The sequence below is a fragment of the Pseudonaja textilis genome, chromosome 8 (genome assembly GCF_049901715.1).
Source record: "Pseudonaja textilis isolate UNSWEBS1 chromosome 8, rPseTex1.2, whole genome shotgun sequence".
NCBI classification, from domain to species: Eukaryota; Metazoa; Chordata; class Lepidosauria; order Squamata; family Elapidae; genus Pseudonaja; species Pseudonaja textilis.
The window spans coordinates 25,868,985-25,882,713 of record NC_141997.1 but is presented as its reverse complement, the minus strand read 5'-3'; the positions used below and the strand labels follow the sequence as shown (position 1 = coordinate 25,882,713).

At 37.6% G+C, this 13,729-nt stretch overlaps 1 protein-coding gene across 3 annotated transcripts in view; it reads right to left on the bottom strand.

Annotated features, from left to right (window-relative positions):
- The window catches only part of CARS2 (cysteinyl-tRNA synthetase 2, mitochondrial), a 37,946-nt gene that overhangs the window by 22,985 nt on the left and 1,232 nt on the right, over window positions 1–13,729 (bottom strand). The window contains exons 1-4 of one of the 3 annotated variants that reach the window (XR_015744580.1): window positions 8,918–9,515; window positions 7,419–7,469; window positions 4,507–4,624; window positions 172–243 (exon numbers count right to left, since the gene is read on the bottom strand). Coding sequence is in view for 2 of the 3 variants with exons in the window: in XM_026708281.2 (XP_026564066.2) it covers window positions 172–243; window positions 4,507–4,624; window positions 7,419–7,469; window positions 8,918–9,216 (540 nt within the window). In the remaining variant the exon portion in view is untranslated. Of the gene's footprint in view, window positions 1–171; window positions 244–4,506; window positions 4,625–7,418; window positions 7,470–8,917; window positions 9,787–12,706; window positions 12,786–13,729 lie in introns of those variants that run through there. The other 2 variants (XM_087938570.1, XM_026708281.2) reach the window with 2 other exon arrangements.

The window sequence follows — 13,729 nt, the reverse complement described above, 5'->3', positions numbered from 1 at the left end:
CTTAAAGGTTTTAAAGTGTTGTTACAAAACTAAATAAAGAGGGTGCAACAACTATTATTACAACTAGGGCATCCCATGAGCCAAAGGGAGTTTTCCACCACTGTCCTAGCAGCTCTGCAACAAAATAAGTTTTACAATCAAGATTTAAGCATATCAATTAAATATTTGTACCTTTAAGGCAGCCATATCTTGTTTAAAGTCCTCCTCGTAACAACGAGCAAGGGTTTCTGGGGAGATTTCCATCTATAAAAAAAACAGCAACTGATTAAGTCATATATCAAGTATAAGAGCTAACAGAGGTTATGAAATCATGATATAACTAAGAGGTCTCACCAACCGTTCTTCTAATGAATTAACGTATTAAAATGTTTAAAAAACACTGGCCTAGAGAATTTCCAAGATCTGTTCCAACAGAACTTTTATGATTAATAATTACTAATTTCATAAATCTATCTATATAATATTAGTACTCTGATACCTTAACCTTTGGGCAAAATGGTGCACAATAGGGCAAAAACTTCAATCAAGGTAGCTCAAATGGACTAACTTACAAAAAGCATCCAAAATCCGGGACCCATGACTCCCACGGAACTGAAATTTGACAAATTTTGTAAAACATTTTATGACATAAAAATGATCATTAAATATTTTGTGACACAATCCAAAACGTCATAAACATAAAATTCCTTATGTCTAACTATGCTATACAATTCAACATGGGCTACTTTCAAGGCAGAACTTTTCCATTATATTAGAAACTCTGCCATTGTTGAAGGTACCTAGCAAAGAAATCTCTCTGAAACAATGACTCAGCGGGTTATCCACTAATACGTATATAATTTTGAAATATATACAAGTAGGCTTTGTTTTATGACCATTTATTCAGCAAGTGCTCACAATGCTGCTGAATGAAGGGGACCTATGACTGATCCTTGGAGTTCTAGTCATCAAAGGGCCCTTGGTCATGTAATCATTATTTCTGGCATTCCCTACTAGCTTCCTATGATTAACGTCAGGAACTTGTGATGATGACATGGGATCCTAGCTTAATGACCTGCACAGTCCTCATTTCATAATAGCAACTGGGATTGCCAGAATTGTTGCTATATAATGCAGTCGCTTCATATCATGCTTTATGATTGCATCACTTAGCAACAGAGTTCCTAGTCCCAATTATTATTGTAGCCTAACATAATTAAAGTAATAATATGAAGGAATTAAAAATGTGCTGATCTGCAGTATAAATCAGACACAAAAACATTCTCCTGATATTAAGCTTTGACCTCTTCATTTACTGCACATTTACTTGGAAGGATTCTCCAAATCATTTGATAAAGCAGCAACCTTGACAATGCAAACTAGGAGAAAGTCATTTCAAGTGAGGATTTTCATTTCAACCAAGCCTGATTGCTCACCATGATCATTATGATGGCTTTCCGTTGCTTATGTAATTCTACCAGTAGTTGCTTGAGCTTTCTTTCTAAAGTATTCCTAAAGGAATGGCACTGCAAACAAGTTGCAAACTGCAACTTCGTCTTTGGAATTCATTGTTTCAGAAATTCTTATATAATACCCAGGCCATTTAATGCCAACCTATTATGATAAATGTCATTGTGTAGGAGAGAAAAAATACATTAACTGTTTATCAAGCAACACTAACCGAATTGCTTCCTAAGTGGAACCAGGTAACCTGCTTTGAATGTTATGGTGCTGTGGCATGAAAGTTATGTGTACCTTACACTGGAAAGGCAGAGAACTAGTTTTGGGTAGTGCTTGAGACAATCAGGCTAGAACCTGGGGAGACTGGAAGTTCTAGTCTCACCTTAGGCATAACGTTAGGCATAAAACTGTGCCCCATGGCATCCTGTTCCCTGCCTCTTAAGTGCAATTAAGAGAACCTTCTCCATCGTGGTGCCTCTGAACCAAGCAGAGTGATTCACTGGAAAACAACAAAGATAAATGCAATAAATAAATCAAGATGGCTGAGGCTGCTTTTCTACCACAGTAGGGAATATTGTGTGGAAAAGCCTCCTCTTAGAACTCAAGCTGACTCCTTTTCTGTTGGTTTTCTACCAGGGTCTAAAGTCTGATCTTTTTCAGAGCGCTTGATCCTGATTTGACTTGTTATTGCCACATTTGATTCTCTTACTACTTTTGTACTTTAGTGTTCTTGTATTTTCTGTTTCTATTTGGGGTTTGTTTTATAGTGTTTCTTTTGAGTAGGTTTTGATTGCAACGGCCTACCAATATATTCGGGTTGTAAGGCTTCGTCGACGGCAGGAATCCGCTTCTCTGCGGGTCCCTGCTGTGCTCGCCGTCAAGGTACCCCCGATCCAACTGGATTTGGGGGTTGTCGCTACCCTGAAGGGGCAGCGGAAGACAGAGGAGATCCGAGCAGGGGTCTGGGGACATCGCACCCCCCCTCCCCAGCCGGCTAGACTCCTTTTTCCCGAGACGGATGAGCGGCTGTCTCGGCAGCCATGAAGGATTCTTCAGCCGGACAAGTTTGTGCAGGAGGAAGACTTAGAAGGAGAAGTTTTCTTGGCTAAACCAGGACATGATGTTACTTTTAAAACACCCTGGAAACCTGACTTTGGATTGATACATTTGTTTCCAAAAGAATTTGTAACATCGGCGAAAGTGCTGAAGGAAAGCTCACTACCTCCCTACGGAGAAAGCAAAGGAGCACAGAAAAACCTGCTCTCTAAAGGTAAAAATAAGCTCTTTGTTATAAGTGGGAAGGGAGGACTAAAAAAAAAAAAAATTTTTTTTCTAAACTTTGCTGGAGGAGACGCCTTGAAGATTTCAAGACCATTAATTAATGGAAATACGGCTTTTAAAATATATCTGGGATTTTGCCTCTGGAGAAAAAACTGTAAAGAGAAGAAGAGGAAAAAGTTTTGCTTGTTTGGATTGTTTGATAACTCTGACATTTGGAAATTACTTCAAGATTGAAAGCATCTGGGTTGTTGTTGTTGTTGTTTTAAAAAAAGAACTTATAATGGTACCACCGGTTGATGAACTGAAAATGGAATATGAAAAATTAAAAGAAAGACAACAAAGTGGCAAGGATTCTTTGGGAGCTGCCTTCCACTTTTTAGAAATGGCGGTTTCTACGTACCAGCAAACACTGGAGGAAGGAGAAGGAGAAGAAGAAGAAGAAAAGGAAGAAGCCATCTTTAATGGACTAAAAAGTTTGATTAAGAAAGAAAATGGGAAGGAAGGAAGGGAAAAGGAGAATTTAAGATTTAATAAAACAACCAAGAAAAAGAAAAATAGGATGAAAAGAAGGTACAATGTTAGAAAGCAACTGAAAATAGAATTACAACAGAGAGGAAACTTAAAAAGGGGAGAGGAGAGGAGGGGGCAAAAAGACCAGATTGGAGAAGAAAGGGAGGGAAAAAGAAAAAAAAAGCCACGGGTTAGGACAAGATTTTTTTAAAAAAGTTTTTCTTTAGAGATGAAGGATGATAGATAGCTTATAATTAAAGAAGATTCTGCAAGAGTGCATAAGATAGTATTGTAGTATTTGTATTTGGAACAGTTTATTGGAATATTTAATGAAATATTAATGTTTAATAATGATGGATGTTGATATTTGATTAAATATTAGGAGATCTGTTAAATAATTAATGCTTAGTTAAAGTTTAATTTGTTAGTGTTTTAATATTATTATAACTTTAGTATTTTATTTTTTCTATTCTAAAACAATGTACTTATTAGAACTAGAATTAGAATAGAAATTATATATTTAATTATACTATAAGTTTGTTATTCTTTCATTTTAAGATTTAATATGTAGAAGGTACTAAGCAGAATTAGAGTGGAAATTATGTATTATTTTAAGTTTTATTTTAGGAGAAGGCGTCATACTTCAAAAGCGATTACAGGGGAAATTTTTTGGTTAAAGGGAAGAGATACATAGATGTTTACTAAAGAACGGACAAAAGACATAAGTATAATGACTTTGAAATAAGATGAAATAAATAAAATATAATTAAGAGAGTGAAAAGATGGGAGAAGTTATATAGAAAATACAAAATGGTTAATAAGATATGAAGGGTATATAAGATGGGCATGAATTTGATTTAGGTCTGTCAAAAAAGATGTAACCTGGGGCCAAGTCACTTTTCAAAGAAGTTTTATGTTTTATGTTTAGTGTGTGGATTATGTTTGATTCTAAATTAATAAAATCTTGGAGAAATGAAATTAAAGGGAGAGAAATTGGGAAAAGATATGTATAAATGATAACTAAGGAGGTTTTTTTTTTTCTCCAATGTTTTGCTTCAAGTGTGATAATGTGGAACCATGTTTTAAAGAATAATGCTTTGTTTGTCTTGTTGAAGTTTATGGGTAGTTCTTGGAAAGGAGGTTATATATGTTTTGTTTGTCTTGAAAAATCAATAAAACTTGTTTAAAAAAAAAAACATACATAAGGTAATACGGAATACAATGTACACACACATTCTAAAAACATGTATAAAGTAGGTTGATTTATATGCTTACCTCATTTGCTCTTTTAATTATTTTATCATCTACATCTGTAATCCCCATCACCATCACTACTTCCTTTCCAAATATTTTTGTCATTACTCTTCGAATTATGTCAAATCTTACATAGGAACTGAAATACAGAAAGAAAAATCATGAATGTGTTAGGGTGAGACAGGTTTTATAAACTCTGATCATCATTTTCAGCTCTCTGAATATATCCAAAATATATTAGAACAACAGAATCTTATGGTACAATTAGAAGATTTACTGTGACATAAAATGTAGTTTTTTGCAATAGGAATGCTTCAGGATTCTGAGATCTATGATGCTTTTTAATTAGACATCAAATGTGCAACAAACACACACCTGTCTATAATAGAACCTTAAAATCACCTACAATTGAAATTAAATAATTCTAAAGCCAGGAACTGAACAAAATTTATAGTCACTTGACACAAAAAATATTATCCCATGTTTTCTTAATTTCAGCAGTATGAAGATTTCACTTGGTGGGTAAGGAAGGAAGGGGACATTTTACCATTGCTACAGATAACAAATGGGAATCAGGTCAATCAACAGCAAATCCTCCAGATATGTATAAGATCCAACAGCAGTTTTTTTACCCCTCCATAACTTTATCTGATGTTTGAACTGTTAATGCACAGAAAAGAACTGTAAGCAAACGGGCTACAAAATTCAAGAGACAGGTGACATTTCTATACAAATTTCAACTATCTTTTATTATAGCTATTGTCAATTATAATGCTGCAACCATGGCTTACTTTTTCTAATTTTATTTCTTTACAAAGCAATCCTACACCTACTGCATAAATTCTGAAATAAGTTCCAATCACTAACATGCAATAACCTGGATGGTAAATTTTCTTTAACATACAATGTGAGACAAGTCTCTTGTTTTGATTAATCCCTAAATAAACAGGCCTAAGTTGCTGATAAATAAGTAGTTTAGTAATTTTATAGTTTTCCTTGAAGCTACTACTGTTGAAACAAGGTAATAACTTCTACTTAGAAAATACAGATAGTCCTCATTTAGTGTTCACAATTTGAACCAGCAAGTTAGTCATTAAGTAAGGTTATTGCCAAGTGAAAATGCAACTGTGTTTATGATCATATTTCAGCTTTCCTTTGCTTTACAGGTGAGCAAAGGTAATGTGAAGATTTATTTATTAGATTAATATGGCTCACACACAGTGACTAGGATTAGTATAAAGTTTCTTTTCTATCACCATTAATATACACCATACACACTAAATGTGTGTATTCAATGCTCATAACATAATTTTATATGTGTATATATACAGTCATTATTAAGTGTAAAGTCAGTCAGTTGTGGCATTTTCAAGGAATCCTGGCTTAATCTGATTGCCAATAGGTTTAACGTGGCAAACCTCTTATGCTCCAAATCACACTTTCTCCTCTAAATCGGGGTCCCTACCCAGTCATCTTAGATATTTCAGTGAGTTTACTTGGTGATTTGGAAATGTCTCATGATAATAAATAGGTCAAAAATGTATCATACTGCAAGTAGGTGAATTTCAGGTTGCATTCAAAGTTGCACTTTGCAGTTAGATACCAGTGCCAAAAATGTTCAAAACAGATTTACCCTACTTCTGAAAAGAAAAAAGGTGTAGAAGCTAACCTGACCTCAGTGGGATAAGTTGTTGCAAAATGAAGAGCTGCAATTCTCTGGGAACCTACCCTCCAACTCCTCTTAGGAAGGGCACCTGTAGCATCCTTTCCCAGCTGGACCATATAGATAAGACTACCAGATTCTACTTAAGGAAGATGTTCAAAAAACTATTATGTATTTGACTATATCTTTGCTTTAACCACTTCACTCATAGCTGAAAAATGAAACAAATAATAAAATGTTTCACCTAATCTTTCAGTTAACAGATAATCAGAGTTGGAAGATACCTTGTAAGTCATCTAGTCCAACCCCACACCCAAGCAGAAGACCCTACACCATTTCTGACAGATGGGAGTCCAATCTCTTCTTGAAAGTCTCAAGTGATAGCAGTCCCACAATTTCTGAGGGCAAGCTGTTCCATTGGTTGATTGTTCTCACTGTCAGAAAGTTTCTCCTTATTTCCAGGTTAAATCTCTCTTTGTTCAGTTTCCATCTATTATTCCTTGTCTGGCCTACAGGTGCTTTAGAAAATAGCTTATCCCCTTCCTCTCTGTGGCAGTCCTTCAAATATTGGAAGACTGCTATCAAGTCTCCCCTGGTCCTTCTCTTTACTAGACTAGCCATGCCAAGTTCCTGTAACCATTCTTCATATGTTTTAGTCCCCAGTCCCCTTTCAATCAGAGTAACCCACAACATAATATATATTGATTTTTTTTTCTCTAAGTCAGATGCAGAGATGTCCACGGGGACGGGGTGTGTGTGTGAGTGGGTGTTAGAAAAAGACAAGATGCCATCACAAAAAACATAAAAAGGGGCAGGCACCTTTTTCATGGACACCACTCTGCAGACCTCCCTGGTCAGATAGATTAGTCTACATCTCATCTTCATCCATTTAGATGTCTTTGGCAATTCTCTATGTAGTTTCTTGAGGTTAGTGAACCTAATGAGACTTTCATTATGAATAAATACAATATCAGAGTTAACTCATCTCTTACTTTTTGTTGAAAGAGCTAATTAATGCTAATTTATCTAATAAAGTGGTTATTTATAGGGAGATCAAGGACGAGATAAAATATAATAATAAATGACAACATTGTCATACAAAAACTGCAATTTGAACAGATGTCACAAAAGAAGGCTTTAATGGCATTTGCATGCACCACACAAATGTCAGCATTTTACTATGGAACACAATTTGCTATGGATGCTGCTGCTAAATTATAATCTATATCTAGAGAAGGTACAAATATAAATAAAAATGATTAAAACTCACCAAGCATGTCCAAGGTGTGCATGATCATATACAGTAGGCCCACAGCTGTACCTGCAAATAAAATTAAAGTGACAAAAATCAGAGATATCACTGAACAGTTTTTAAAAGTTCAACATCAGCCACAATGGCTGACAATGGGTGATGACATTATCTGGTTATGATGACCTTGCTAGGGAAACTTCACTAAGAAATATATTTTGAGAGTCATATCTTATTAGCCACACTAAACCTGCTCAAAATTTACCATCTTAATTCGGGTCTAACTGAACAATGGCAATTTTCCAAATAACAGGGTATAAAGGCAGAATAGCAACCTGCAATGGCTAAATCACACCTAGATTGGGAGCTCGCTTCAAGCCCAGGAGGACTCACAAATCATCATCTTTGATATGCAAACAATAAGGCCCTTCCAGAAAGTCCCAAAAGAGTTTGGATTTTATTTTTACCCATTTCTTTGCCTAAAGCAGCCTTACTTAACATTCAGTCTTCCAACTAATTTGCAATCATGGTAGATAAAAAGACTAATTATGTGTACTGCACATTACTACAACACCAATTAGCTAGTACCACCCAGTCAATCTTAGATGACAAAATAGAAGATGGGTAAGTGGTCCCTGGATAAAGGCAATGACAAACCTATTTCTCTGTTTTGGCCAGGTAAATTATATTAATATGTCTGAAAAGTGATCAGGAATTGAACTTTTACTTTTAGGCAAACAAATCTGTCAGCACATGTTATTTAAATGCTTATCTTCACATTTTCTACTTCTCCTTTAAACATGTAACATCTTAGCAAAGCTCCAGAAGATCACTAGATGGCAGTAGATTATGGACATTCAAGTTCTTTTCTGCTGTCTAGTAGCTGTCCCTAATTTCCCAGGTCAGATAGTATACCTATTTTAACAGAAGCTGGCAAATGAATTTCTTCATCTGTAGCTACTCCTTGGCCTCTGCTAATATTCCAGATCTTGATCCACCTGTCTTCTATCTGCTTTAGCATTACCTGACGGGGTTCTTTTTCATTTGGAAGGTAGATACTGTATGCCCATTTCACTGCAAGCTCAAGTTCAGGAGGTCATTGAGCCTTTGGGACAGGTGATTTTCCATATTCCACAAACCAAAAACTCTGCCATTTTAGGGCTTAGGCTGCAATCCCCAAGACAAGTCCCATTCTATTATACTAACTTATTTTTATTTTTTTTAGAAAAGCGGGATACAAATAAGTTTTTTTTTTAATTGATTAGGTACTAATCAATTAGGTACTACACTACTGCTTTTCCTTCCCATTAAGAAGGCCTGTAGTTTTACAAGCCCTTGGTCAAGGAAACCTTCAATAGGAGAGGCTCCCCCCACCGCCCACCCCCAACATTTGCTACATCTCCATCAGCAACAAAATAGGTTTATTTCGTTGCTTCTATAAACTGGCGGAGGAAGGCGGGGGGAGCCTGAAAATTTAGCACTAGCTCAGGATAGATTTGATAATTTTCTAATTATTCTACCAAGTCACCACGTTGGCCTTTCCCAGGATAAGGGGCTCTTTGCTTCTGCTCAAGCTGTTATAGATCTGGATCCCGGTGTCTTGGCCGGTGGGCTTGATCCACTTCGTCCCCGGGGTACCCCCAGTGCACCTTCTCCTGCAGGATTCTTCACCCAGCGGCTGGCGCTTCCTTGGGGCGGCAGGCGGAGCCCTGATGGCCACCGAAGTCAACCACCGACGCCCGTCCAGCCGCTGCAAAGGAGAAGCGGTGGCGCTCAGGCAGCTCCCGCCAGGCCGGGCTAGCAAAGGGGCGCAAAACATGCTTCCGCTGCAGCGAGGAGGCCGCCGTCTCTTCTATTGCTTGCACCGAAGCCAATCCAGAGACACGCAGCAGCCCACACGGCGGCGAGATCCCTTCGCGTTGTTCCTCCTCCTCCTCTTCCCTCCCTCCCTCCCTCCTCTCAGCAAGAGGGCGGGGCTCTCTCGGCGCCGCAGCTCCCCAGCAGAAGGAAGCGCCGCACAGCCCACTCCGGCGGTAGGAACAGTCGGCGCCGGTTGTTCGCCGCTGAGGAGAGCGGTAGCTACAGGCGGAGCCCAGCAGGAAAAGGAGGAGCTTGCGTGGTTTCTTTGCCTACGTTAGTAGGGAGAGGCGGAGAAAGCGAGGCAGCGTTCGGCAACAGCGGAATGACGGCTTTCGCAGAGTACACGATTCTCCCCCAACTCCCTTCCAGACTTGCCGGTGACCTTGAAAGTTGCCTGGTTTCCCCGCGTTAACTCGCGAAAAAGCCCCCCGCTGAGTCTGAAAGTAAAGCTGGTGCCCGTTTTCCAGGAAAGGCACCCGATGAAGGGCACGGGGCGTGCTGCTTCGGAAGCCTGGCTTGCAAGGGGAGGGAGGGGGCAACACCGGACGTGTTTCTGTGCGAGCGGTAAGTGGCTGTAGTTGCCCCAGACGGTCGGATTCGCCCTTCTAAAGCATTTCTGAAATACAGTGCAAATCTCTACAGCTTTACTGGGAAATAAAACTCGTTGGTAAATAAATTCCCTGCGGGGAGCCTCGGCCGGGGAAAATCCGGGTTCGGTCCCTGTTCAGTCTGGGCTTACTGGATGACTTGGGGCCAGTGTGGCTTTAAGTGCAACTCGGACTTTTACGAGGATGAAGGCGATTGTTGAATCCACGTCTGCCACCGTGAGTTCCTTAGAGGAATATGAGGAATAAAGGCTTTGAACAGCAGCTTAAGACTGGGTTTAAACATCAGACTTCGTAGAATCTGTATTTTTATATTTTATATAATTTTTATATTGTTTAATGTGTGTATATATGTATGTGTGTGTGTATCAGACTTTGTAGAATCTGTATTTTTATATTTTATATAATTTTTATAGTTTAATGTGTGTATATATATGTGTGTGTGTGTTTGTGTATGTATATATGTATATATATCTGAGAGAGATTGATTTGTATTGTCATAGGAACTGGTTTTGTTCAGAAGCCAAAATTACATTTCTTAATTTTATCATTGGTTTATAACATGGAAAAGCAAATGTGAAGGTGATTTTTCATTAAACTTAATGGACATATTACATTTATTGCTCAATGGCTAAGATACTGCGCTTGTTGATCAGAAAGTTCGGCAGTTCAAATCCCTAGCACCATGTAACAGAGTGAGCTCCCATGACTTCTCCCAGCTTCTGCCAACCTAGCAGTTCGAAAGCCTGTAAAAATGCAAGTAGAAAAATAGGGACCACTTTGGGAAGGTCATAGTGTTCCGTGCGCCTTCAGCATTGTCATGAGCATGAAGATGTCTTTGGACAACGCTGGCTCTTCGGCTTTGTAACAGATGAGCACCGTCCCCTAGAGCCGGAAACGACTAGCACGTATGTGCGAGGAGAACCTTTATCTTTATCTTTATCTTTACCTATGTTTCCCAAGGAATGGCATTGTTCCAGTACACACTACCATGACATTTTATATACAGGTAGTCCTCAACTTATCACTACAATTGAGCCCAAAATTTCTGTTGTTGAATGATACATTTGTTAAGTGAGTTTTGCCCCATTTTACAATCTTTAAGTTAAGTGAATCAGTGTAGTTGATAAGTTAGTAACCTGGTTAAGTGAATCTGGCTTCCCCATTGACTTTGCTTGTCAGAAGGTTGCAAAAGGTGATCATATGATCTTGGTACACAGCAATGGTCAAATATCAACCAGTTGCCAAGCACCTGAATTTTGATGATACGATCAAGTGGATGCTACAAAGGTAACTGTGAAAAACAGTCATGTCACTTCTCAGTACTTTGAACAGTCACTAAATAAACTGTTGTAAGTCAAGGACTACCTGTACATACACAAACACACACACACACTAGTTTGATGCCTTGCTTGATGTAGTTCAGAATGAATCCCAATATACATGGTCATAGGTACTATTAAAGTCACTGACTTACTAAAATATACACTGAAAGTGTGCTTTAATTTTATTCATATTTTCTAATTTTATTTAGACACAAATCAGGATAACTTACAACTAAAACAATGCATATATAAAAATGAAATAAAAACATTACCAAAAAGAAAATATTTATTGCAATCATTTACATCCAAATTATCCCAAAACTTTTAAGCAAATAATTAAAAATAACAAAAGCTTAAAAAAAGCTTGAAAATTCTGCCCCTTGAGCCGAGGGACAAATAGCTGTCGTTTGTAGCCCATTCTGCATCTCTCATCTTAGACATGTATCAATGTGTGCACCTATGCATCTATAGTCTGAAATAAAGTACTGAACAGACACAAATCTTACTAAAATTGACTGAGTGTAGCTTATAAAATATGTTGACCATTAATGCAAAACATACATCTACTTCTGATGAAACATGGAGTTGAATGAAGATACCAGTTTGCAGGCCTGCTTTTCTTCTTTCTTCTTTGAAACTAAACGTATGTCTAAGTTTGCAGATTGGCAAGAAAAAAATTCCCAAGTTGAAAAAAGTCTCCTTACTCAATAATAATTATGGATGTTTGTCTTGAAGCCACACGAATATTGAATTTCATTGCTCCACACAAAATAAGTTCCTATAAACCTCTAAGTACCATTTAAGGCTTTCAAAAAGGTTCATGATTTTGCAGAAGTTTTTACACAATATTTCTCTGTGTAGGTACTTAGCTACTATTGGTATTTCTAGGAAATACAGGCAGAAGCAAATCTTACAACTAACAGAAACCACTGAACAAAAATGTTCTTTATCGTTTATAAAAACTCCTCCCTTTCTGCTACCATATGTACAATTGTGGCATAAATAACATAGTAAAATTGTGTCTACTGAGAAACTTAACTTTCTTCAAATGATGACAAATCCATTCCTTCTCTTGTGAGACTCGGTATGAAACAAAAGGAAGCATGTGTTTTTAAAAGGGGCTAGTTCTATCCCCTCCCCCCTTTTTTCTAGTTATCTGTTAACAAAAAAAATTGTGTTTTCCCCTATCCATCACTTTAGAAAGAATAAAGTTCCTTGTTCCTTTTGTCTGCAGGTTTTGCACATTAATTTCTGCTTATTTTGGCATCTCATTTTTTTAAAACCACCAAATGAACTACGGTTATCAATCAAATGGTTAACAATTGCTTCTGTGAACTTAAGGTAAAGGTTTCCCCTGTCCAGTCATGTATACTCTAGGGGGGCGGTGCTCATCTCCGTTTCTTAGGGGATGGAGCCAGTGTTGTCAGAAGATGCTTTAATGGTCATGTGGCACACAAGACTAGATGCCAAAGGTGCACAGAACACTTTCTACCAAAGTAGTATCTATATATCTACTCACATGTGCATGCTTTTGAACTACTAGGTACCCACAGCATAATCACAGCAAGGATATCACACCAATCTGGTGTGCAGATTGTCTGCAGCAGACAAAAAAAAATCAAGACATGAGATTCAGCATTTATTTATACCCTGCCTTTATTATTTTCACAGATAATTCAAGACAATGAACATATCCAACATACCTTCCCCCATAACAATAACCCTGTGATATAAGCTGGGCTGAGGGAAAGTAACTGATCCAAGGTCACTAGTGGAGGGCACCTCAATTTTTTAAAAAATAATATTTTTATTTCCTGTGGAGTTGCTTTTACAATCTCTATTTAAGAGAAGCAGCTGATGCAGGTTTCCTTTACATAGACTGTTTTCTCTTATTGACTGAAGGGTAGCTATTTCAGGGAGGATCACCTGCACCAGATAAGATACCATTTCTTACCTGTGGTGAGAATGTAAAACAAACACTTTGCCACTATGTACACTACAGTGTAGTGGTTAATGTACTGGTCTGGAAACCAAGAGATTGTGAGTTCTAGTCTTGCCTTATGCATGAAAGCCAATTGGGTGACTGAGCCAGTCACTTTTCCTCAGCTCCAACTTGTTGTGGAGTATAATGTCAGTTTGCTTCCTTGAGATATGTATAATCAAGACAGTTTAAAAACTAATCTATTCAAATTCTCATTGTACAGTCTATTATAGCTATTCAAAATCTTACCTTTTTAAATCTATGTCAAAAAGTAAAAGTTTGCCAGAACACACCTGTTTGCTTACAAACCCAGCAAGTTAATTTTTAAGATGTAATATGTGAATACCATGGTTGTAAAAACAGCTCGATATCCCTTCAACATTCACTGGACAAATATGATCTGAAAATTGAAGAATGACTGTTCACTGCACTGCCTGTTTCACCAAGACGTCTCTTTTCTTTCGCCTTCTGTCAGTTTTACATCCTCAACAATTTTCAGGCAGTTCTGTTTGTATGCAGACATCTGGCAATTACACCTACTGCTAAATAAATATATTTAAG